An 8,816-nucleotide genomic window follows, 5' to 3' on the forward strand; every position below is an offset into this window, starting at 1 on the left:
GGGTGGAGGACTTCATGTATAGTATCACAACAACGAGTATAATAGCGCGCATAGTAAATACAACCATCATAAATATAATTGAAAAAGTTACATCATAGTATGAGTTTACATGTTTCAAAATCAATTACATTATGATGACAAAATATATAGTTTGACGTCTGGCGTCCCATCCTCAAAAGCAGTTGATTACCTGTTTCACTGGTTTCCTGAGAATACAAGTAGTTTTGAAAGAGTGTCAACAATTAAGTTGGTGAGTTCATAAGCTTTTGGGTGAAATGTTGGAAAAACTTTATTGGTAAAATGAAATGTATACACAAGAAAAATCCAATATTTTCCTTATAAAATATCATGTAGTCTTAAATCCCAAGACCGAATGCATGAGTGTGTATTCGTAATTTAAACAAAGAATACAATTTTAAATAGATAGAACCCCTTTTTGTTTTCCTTTTTAAAGTAGAATTTCCCGTAAACTTTAAGTGATGTTAACTCCCTATGTGAGTCGCTATAACCATACTACAACCGGATGACCTGTTACAACGTCTGTCAGACGTTAAAATTTTGTTATGACTTTTGTCACCTGTAGACCTGCAGGTCCCGCTGTAGCTAGCAGCAAGGTGTGGGGTGTCAAACCCAATATAGATCTATACACAATTATCACGCTCTCCCTACAAGAGATTCTGGTTATAACTTACATGAATTTTTAACCCGCACTCTAAGAGTACAATGAAGAATTGTCTCACAAGTTACATTAACGAGTTTACGTGTAGTGTTTGAGTAAAAACCGTTTTCTGTGGTGGGAGTGGAATTCCCCCTTTTGTGTATTAAAACAGTGATATGAATTTATTAAACTATACCTATCATAGTTTATCATGTAGTAGTTGAAACCCGTTTGTGTTATAGTAAGACCCTTCTTGTGTATGTAATAATTTAACCAATGCATAACTATACTTGTATATTTCATCTTGCATTAATTCTAATTACAAAGGACCCTTATAATTTATAGAGTATTTTCTGCTATATAACATATCACAACAGATAAACACATGCAAAATACAAAATCATCAAAGGTTACACTTTGCTCAACATGTTACAAAGTGTCATGACTATTGTAAACTGTTAACTTATTTTTAACTTTCCTACACTGTTTTAGAAAAGTCATAGAAAAATCATACAAAGTCAAAAACCAAATCCGTAAACTCTGAGAGTTTAGGAACCGTGTCTAGTTTGTTCATAAATTTTATTATGATTTTTGGAAGTCTCTAACTTGTGTGAAAATATCCATATTCACAGACTGGTCTGAATTCGTTTCTGAAATGATAGGCAGTTTTGTAAAAATCACCATAAATTGTAGAAAAATCGTATGGATATGTGCAAGTAGTCATTTTAAAGGTATGAACCTGAACTACTTGCATATTAAATAGTTTTGAAAGATATTGAGTTTAAGATGACCAAAACAGTCCGTGAATAGGACTCAACTTTTCTGATGAAAGCTGTTGTTTGAATTTAGTTGAGTTTTTGGCATTTTAACTTGTATTCTCCCCCTAAAACTTGAAGAAAATATGAAAATATGGGGGTATGAACTCACCTTGAGTGATCTCTTAAGATGGATGATGAAAAGAAGAAGTTTCCAAGTCAAGAACACTTGGGAGATACTTGAAGATTCGAAGATCCTAAGCACAAATATGATGATATTTGTATAAGAGATTCATGATTTGAGTGAAAGAGTGTAGAGTATTCAAATGTAGGATGAATTTACTTACCAAGACTGAAGTGAAAAGCTCAAGAGCAACCTTGAAATCTCGAGTTCTAGAGAGGGAAAGAGAGAGAGAGGTGTTTGCTTTTTGGGTGAGAGTGAATGAGTAAAGTGGGGAGTGATTTGAGTGTTTCCAGCTTTTGATGAAGCTATGCAGCTGGAGGAGGGGTGTCAAAGGACAAATAGTAGGCTAGGTAAGGAGGAATAGTGACTGAGGGTTGTCCTATGAGGGTATGTGTGTTAACTTGTGTCATACTCTAGATAAAGTCAACACTCTATCACAAAATCTAACTTAATAGATTTTATTATTGGATAAGGATTTCCCCCAAAATAGGATTAAAATACGAGTTTGGGTGAAAATCCCGCGTTAAAATCACAAAAAACGGGCTTAAAATGGGGTCGGGGTCGAAAACCGGGAAGAAAATGGAAAATTCCGAAGTCTGGCCGAAGATTCGGTCCTTAGAGGGTTAGAACCGAAGGCTGGTTCGGTTGATGGATTAGAACCGAGAGGGGGGTTTCGGTCCGAGCAGTCTCGCAGGCGAACCATGGAAGAAGGACCGAAGGTACACTGAACTGAAGGTGAGTTCGGCCCTATAAGAGGAGTTCGGTTCTAAGAGGTTTCGGGTCTAGGAGGCTTCGGTTCCTTAAGGGAGGTTCGGTTCCTAAGAGGGTTCGGCTCCTTAAGAGGGTTCGGCTCTTTAAAGCTGTTTTTTGCATAAACTTCCGTTTTCGAGTTGTTTTTGACTAAATCAAGGGTCGGGATGCCCCGGGTGATTATAAAAAGTTGAGAGAGATTTTGAGAGAGATTTGGGAGAGATTTCACATACTTGGAGAGATTTCTCATACTTAGAGAGATTTGGGAGAGATTTCTCATACTTAGAGAGATTTGGGAGAGATTTCACATACTTGGAGAGATTTCTCATACTTAGAGAGATTTGGGAGAGATTTCTCATACTTAGAGAGATTTGGGAGATATTTCTCATACTTAGAGAGATTTGGGAGATATTTCACATACTTGGAGAGATTTCACATACTTGGAGAGATTTCTCATACTTAGAGAGATTTGGGAGAGATTTCTCATACTTAGAGAGATTTGGGAGAGATTTCTCATACTTAGAGAGATTTGGGAGAGATTTCTCATAATTAGAGAGATTTGGGAGAGATTTCTCATAATTAGAGAGATTTGGGAGAAATTTCACATACTTAGAGAGATTTGGGAGAGATTTGAGGTGGAGAGAGACATAGCGTGAGAGATTTGAGAGAGACTTTGTTTGAGACCTTTTTGGATGTTTAGCTTCGCTACGCAAGGTGTGTAACCCTCGTTAAGCCTCGTTATGAATGTTATACGTCCCCGAGGGGTACGGGATAGTGTTTTACCAAGTAGTCTCATCACTTACCCTGATTAGGGTTTGAGAATTCGGAACATATGAATTTTTCAAGTGATAACTTCTTATTAAAATAGCGAGTTGTACAGTAATGACATAATGTAAACCCTAATATACAAGGTTAATTGAGTTGACCAGTTTGACTTGTTGACTTTATTTGACTTTGACTTGACCAGAATTTGACGGTTGCCACACCCTAGATAGATGAACCAAGGGGACATTATCCGCCATGGTGAGAGCCGGAGCCAAATGAGAGTGACGAAGACACTCAATCATCGGCTGGAGAGAGACAACGTATTTGGATGAGTCAAGATCCAAGATGATATTTTGGTTTGCTTTGATGTTCAATAATCCCGATGAAGCGGTTTGGTCAGCCATAAATGGAGTTTCAGATGAAGCAGCCATTGATGCAGACGGAGAAGATGAACAATGTTTGAGAGAGAGAGAGAGAGATTTTTTCTTGCCGGAGAATGTGAAAGCTTGAAAGTGGTAAATGATAATGAAGCGTCGATTTTCCTTTTATACGGTGTGACAGGTGAGAGAAATCGGGCGTTTGGCGCTTCCAAATCCTGCAAAAGTAGCCTGAAAAGACGTGACAACTAGAGTGTGTCAGGCAGCGTAACTGACAGGCGTGACGTCAGGAGCCGTTTGAAAATTTCACACGCCCAAATCAAAATCTTATCCCTTAAAAACCTTCGTTTAAGTTCTGCACATTCGTAAGAGCTTGCCAATACCTGTTCTCCAAATCTGAAAGTAATCATTCGAAATAAGTGAAACCAGACTGTTGGAAAATTACAAGGGTTTTCGTTCAAGAGTGTGCCGAAGATAAAGAAATAAAACAAATATATATGGGATTCTGTGATGTCAATATAAAATTAACATAAAAGCAGATGGATCTCGGGCAACGATCTCTTCCTTCAGAGTCAAGAGAGACTCGGAAGTGCTTGCATGGCTTCCCGTTGAATTACGGTCATCTATTTGTTGAGGAATAGTGAAAGGCTTATTTTCATTAGGCTTTAATGGGTGGCTTTTCTTCAACCAAACTACGAAACTCAACATAAGTCTGAAAGTGTGGAAGAAGTACTTGTCTGACCAGTGTAGCCATAATAACAAGTATGCTTAGGATTCATTTAAGTGGCTAGACAAGATCGAAATCTCAAAATAAAAACTGGATCTATTGGGAAGAAATGTCTTAGGTGGAGAGCATTCCATTAAGATCTCGCAAAAAAAAATGAGATTTCAAGGTACAAACCGCGAGGGTTGAATGTCGTCAATTCCATGGTAAAAAGTCTAAAACATATTTATTGTTCACCGTCAATACATAAATAGGATTCGGATTTTGGGTTTCACTCAAATCGTGGTGATAACAATTTAAAGATCATAAACATAGAATTTGTGTAACCATAAACCTCAGTGCTATATGATTCATCTTGGAATGATACCTCAGTGCTATATGTTTCATCTTGGAATGTTGCACTGGGTTGTGACAAATCCGAATAACACTTTCTGAATCACAATAGAGTGGAATGCTCTTCATGTTGATGCCATAGTCTCGAAGTTGGCTTTGTATCCAAACGACTTGTGAAGTGCATGATGTAGCTGCGATGTATTCGGCTTCTGCAGTTGATAGGGACACACAAGACTGTTTCTTTGATTGCCAACTTACTAGTTTGTCATCCAAAAATTGACATCCCCCAGAAGTGCTTAACGATCGAGACCACATCCACCTAGATCAGCATCCGAGAATGCATGCACAAGGAATCCGGAGTTTGACGGATACCATTATCCGAGAGAAGATGATCTTTTGAGATATCTCATAATATTCTTCACAACAGTCATGTGTGGCTCACGAGGATTCGCCTGAAACCTAGCACAATAACAAACAACAAACATTATGTCTGGTCGACTAGATGTTAGATACATTTATGATCCAATCATTTTCCGATAGAGAGTAATATCCGTTGCAGGTTTGTCCAAGGACGGTGTTAGCCTCATTCCGAATGCCATCGGTACCTTGACTCGTGAATCTCCTACCATTCCAAATTTCGCAAGTCACAACTTGGTGTAGGCTTCCTGGTTGATAAAAATCCCCTCCAAACTCTGTCTAATATTTAAACCAAGGAAAAAGTTAACAGGACCCATTAAGCTCATCTCAAATTTAGTCTCCATCAACTTTCAGAATTTAGCAGTCAATATAGGATTGGTTGATCCGTAAATTTGGACGATCATCAGATGGTCACCATCTTTCTTACGAAAGAAGGTTGGGTCGACTGAGCCTTGTTTAAACTTTGATTGTTTTAAGAATCGGGTAAGGGTTTCATACCATGCTCGAGGAGCTTGTTTTAAACCGTACACAACTTTATCCAAAATGTATCAATGGTTTGATATTTCTTGTTCAAAAAACCTGGTGGTTGCTCTACGTAGACCGTTTCCTCTAACTCACCATTCAGAAAAGCATATTTGACATCCATCTGATAGACTTCAAAATTCTTGTGAGCTGTATAGGCGAGAAAAATGTGAATAGACTCAAGCCTTACAACCGGTGCGAATGTATCTTCGTAGTCTATGCCTTCTTCCTAGCAATAACCCTTTACCACTAAACATGCCTTATTCCGAATTACATTTCCTTCTTTGTCAAGCTTGTTTTGGAATACCCATTTCAGTCCTACCACGGATGCATCCTTCGGAGTTGGAATCAGCCTCCAAACTTTATTACACTCAAACTCATTTAGCTTATCCTGCATGGCTTGCAACCAATCAGAATGATCAAGAACAATCTTCACAGTTTTGGGATCAATTTTGGAGATGAACGAATGAAACATGCAAAATTTCATTTTTGAAAATAATGCAGTCTTATTCGCTTTTTGCTGAGCTCTAGTGATAACACCAGAAGAGGTCGAACCAATCACTTGCGATTTGGGATGATCCTTGGTCCATTTTATTAATGGTGGGTAGTTTGGATCATAAGTTGGGTCTAATTCAGCATTGACATCTTCGAATTCTGATTGAACGTCTTCGGAGTCGTTATTCTCATTGTCGTTCTCCCCCTGGGAATTTATATGTGAATCATCGTTCGGAATTGGATTCTCTCCCTCAAATGGCGGTTCTAGGCTGACTTCGGGGTTTTTATTTTCCCCTTGTATCAGAATAGCATTGTGAACTTGAGGAAGTGAATGCTCCCCCTGAACAGGTGTAGACGTGGAGATTGAAGTGGAATCCTCCCCCTGAACTGGAGCATTCGCAGCTGGCGGAATTTCAGAGCCTTGCGGAATTTGTGGCTCGTTTTCAAGGTCTTTGGCAGCATCATCAATGATCTTCTTTAGTTCATCTTTCTTGTTATCTACTGCTTTTGATTCCAAAGAGATTGCCTTTTCCGGCTCTTCAAATAGGTTCATGAATTCCTCGTAGAGATTTGATAGAGGAATCGTCATTGGATTTGTCACCGGATAGATCTCCTCAGATTGACGATTTGATGTCTGAAACTGCTTTAGATAGTTATCGTCGAATGTAACATAGTAGGTTTCTTCAATCCTTTTGGATTTCTTGTTGAGAACCCGGTATGCCTTAGAAGTCAGAGAATAGCCCAGAAAGATTCCCTTGTCAGCCTTTACATCGAATTTGTTCCGTTGTTCCTTAGAGTTGAAGATAAAACACCTAGAACCAAAAACATGAAAGAACTTGACATTAGGTTTTTGTTTATTCAGAATCTCATAGGGAGTAATTAAAAATCGTTTATTGATAAGAGATCGATTCTGAGTGAAGCATGCGGTCCCGATAGCCTCAGCCCAGAAGTAAAGTGGCAAGTTTGCAAAAGACAGCATGGTTCTCGCAACTTCGCACAGAGACCGGTTTCACCTTTCGACGATCCCGTTCTGCTGAGGAGTATAAGGAGCAAAAAAGTTATGAGCAACTCCTTTTTCAGTCAGGAATTCTTCAAACATGTGGTTTTTGAATTCCGAGTCATTATCACTGCGAACGTTCTGAACCATCTTTCTGAAGGATTTTGAGCATTCTAACACTCCTATGGTGTACATGCAACCCTATAAACATTGGATCTATGTTTTCTCTAAAATACATGCAAATAAGAATTTCCAAGGTTTACATCCTAACTAGCATGGCATGGGGAACTTGAATCATAAAATTACTAGTAGAATGACATACCTTTTAGTAGTGGTTGATTGCTTGGAGTTTAAGAGCCTAGCACCAATAGTGTGGATGCCTCAAATGGAAATCACAAATCACCACAAACTTTGGAAAATCTTGAGAGAATAATGCACACTCTTGAAATCGGCCACCACTCTTGTTCACACACAACTAGTACCATTTCAAGCATCATAAGCTCCTTTATATAGTGTGGAGGATTAGGGTTACATCCATGTAAACCCTAATACCCATGACTCTTCCTTTCCAAGGATCCATGGGTTAAAAACTCCACGGACTATCCATGGACTCCCATGCATGCCAAGCCCATTCCAAATGAGTATTAGTCCATACATATATAAATACAAGAGCCCATATTTAATTAGTCACCTTTTTGATCACCAAATTAATTCTAAATTAATTTATGACCAATACTAATTAAATAATATGATTTCATATTAATATATTATAACTTATAATATATTAATAAATCATGAACATACTATTCTCAAAAGATTATCCATACAAATTGTTCGGGTGAAGTGCAACCCAAATGGACCATGCCGGGTCGGGTCAAGTGCATCTCAAATATTGTTATGGACTTAGACACCTTATCCAACAGTCTCCCACTTGGATAAGTCTAATAACATATTTGCAGATATGACTTCAGGAACCAAACAACAATCGTAGCTCTCAAAACTCTGTTGAACTATGAAGCGCCATTTTAGATAAGTGATCATATAATCCTCTGTTCTCAAGATATCAGTCGGACAAATACATGGAACAACGTCGTACTTATTGTCCAGCTGTTTGTTTCCCGATTTCCGATTTGTTTGACATAGAACTAAATTAAACACATCAACTAGGTTCTGACCGGGCCCGTTACATAGGTCAAAACAAAATCATCGAGGGGCCCAGATATCGCTTCTAATCCTCCAAGGACTAAAAGGAACAGATAAACTTCGACTCATATACTTGTTTCTACTACTTGTTGAATTATACACAAAGGCACGTTTTATAACATCAAGTTACCGATGCATTTTCGTGCAATCAATGCATAACCAACTCATAGGCAACAACTCATATCTCTAGGTTTGAAGACTTATATGATATTACCATCTCATGATCACTCGAGATAAATTCCATGTAGTGATGCAAGTGAGCGTGGGTTTATTCCAATACTCAGAACTTCTGAGCACTCATGAATGTTGTAGCAACCATTGCTATGGCTAAACACCTTTAGTCATCTACAAGACCAATTCATGACAGTCTTAATTCATACCTACTTCCGACGTATGACCGACTGTGGAAGTTTGAATAACTTAGTCATTCGGAAAGAATAACCTAGTTATTATGGAAGTAAAAAACATGCAAAGTGAAACACAAGAATAATTGAATCCAATATGGTCTCAGCACTTATGAATATAAATAAAACACCTTCTATTCATCACCATATTGATTCCACATTATTCTGTTTCGATTTATCAACTTAACACTTGAATTAAAACAATAGTTGTCCCATGCTCCAAGCATGTACA

General features: G+C 38.1%; 1 protein-coding gene across 1 annotated transcript; it reads right to left on the minus strand.

The window, feature by feature from the left end:
• Positions 1-5,714: 5,714 nt before the first annotated feature.
• LOC145127806 (uncharacterized) lies at positions 5,715-7,127 on the minus strand. The gene is made up of 3 exons (XM_079062934.1): positions 6,994-7,127; positions 6,129-6,792; positions 5,715-6,065 (listed from the first exon to the last, which is right to left on the minus strand). The coding sequence occupies exons 1-3, from the start codon at positions 7,125-7,127 to the stop codon at positions 5,715-5,717; spliced, it is 1,149 nt and encodes a 382-aa protein (XP_078919060.1).
• Between the last annotated feature and the right edge of the window lie 1,689 nt (positions 7,128-8,816).

The sequence above is a fragment of the Lactuca virosa genome, chromosome 7 (assembly GCF_052849685.1).
Source record: "Lactuca virosa cultivar CGN04683 chromosome 7, Lactuca_virosa_CGN04683_v6, whole genome shotgun sequence".
Lineage (NCBI taxonomy): Eukaryota > Viridiplantae > Streptophyta > Magnoliopsida > Asterales > Asteraceae > Lactuca > Lactuca virosa.

Bases quoted from the DNA above. Each gene is read 5' to 3' on its own strand.
- LOC145127806 (XM_079062934.1), bottom strand. From the start codon at position 7,127: ATGGTTCAGAACGTTCGCAGTGATAATGACTCGGAATTCAAAAACCAC. The intron at 6,793-6,993 runs GTGAAACCGGTC...TTTTGGTTCTAG, and splicing joins CAGAACGGGATCGTCGAAAG to GTGTTTTATCTTCAACTCTA. The intron at 6,066-6,128 runs GTCAATGCTGAA...AAATGGACCAAG, and splicing joins TTCAATCAGAATTCGAAGAT to GATCATCCCAAATCGCAAGT.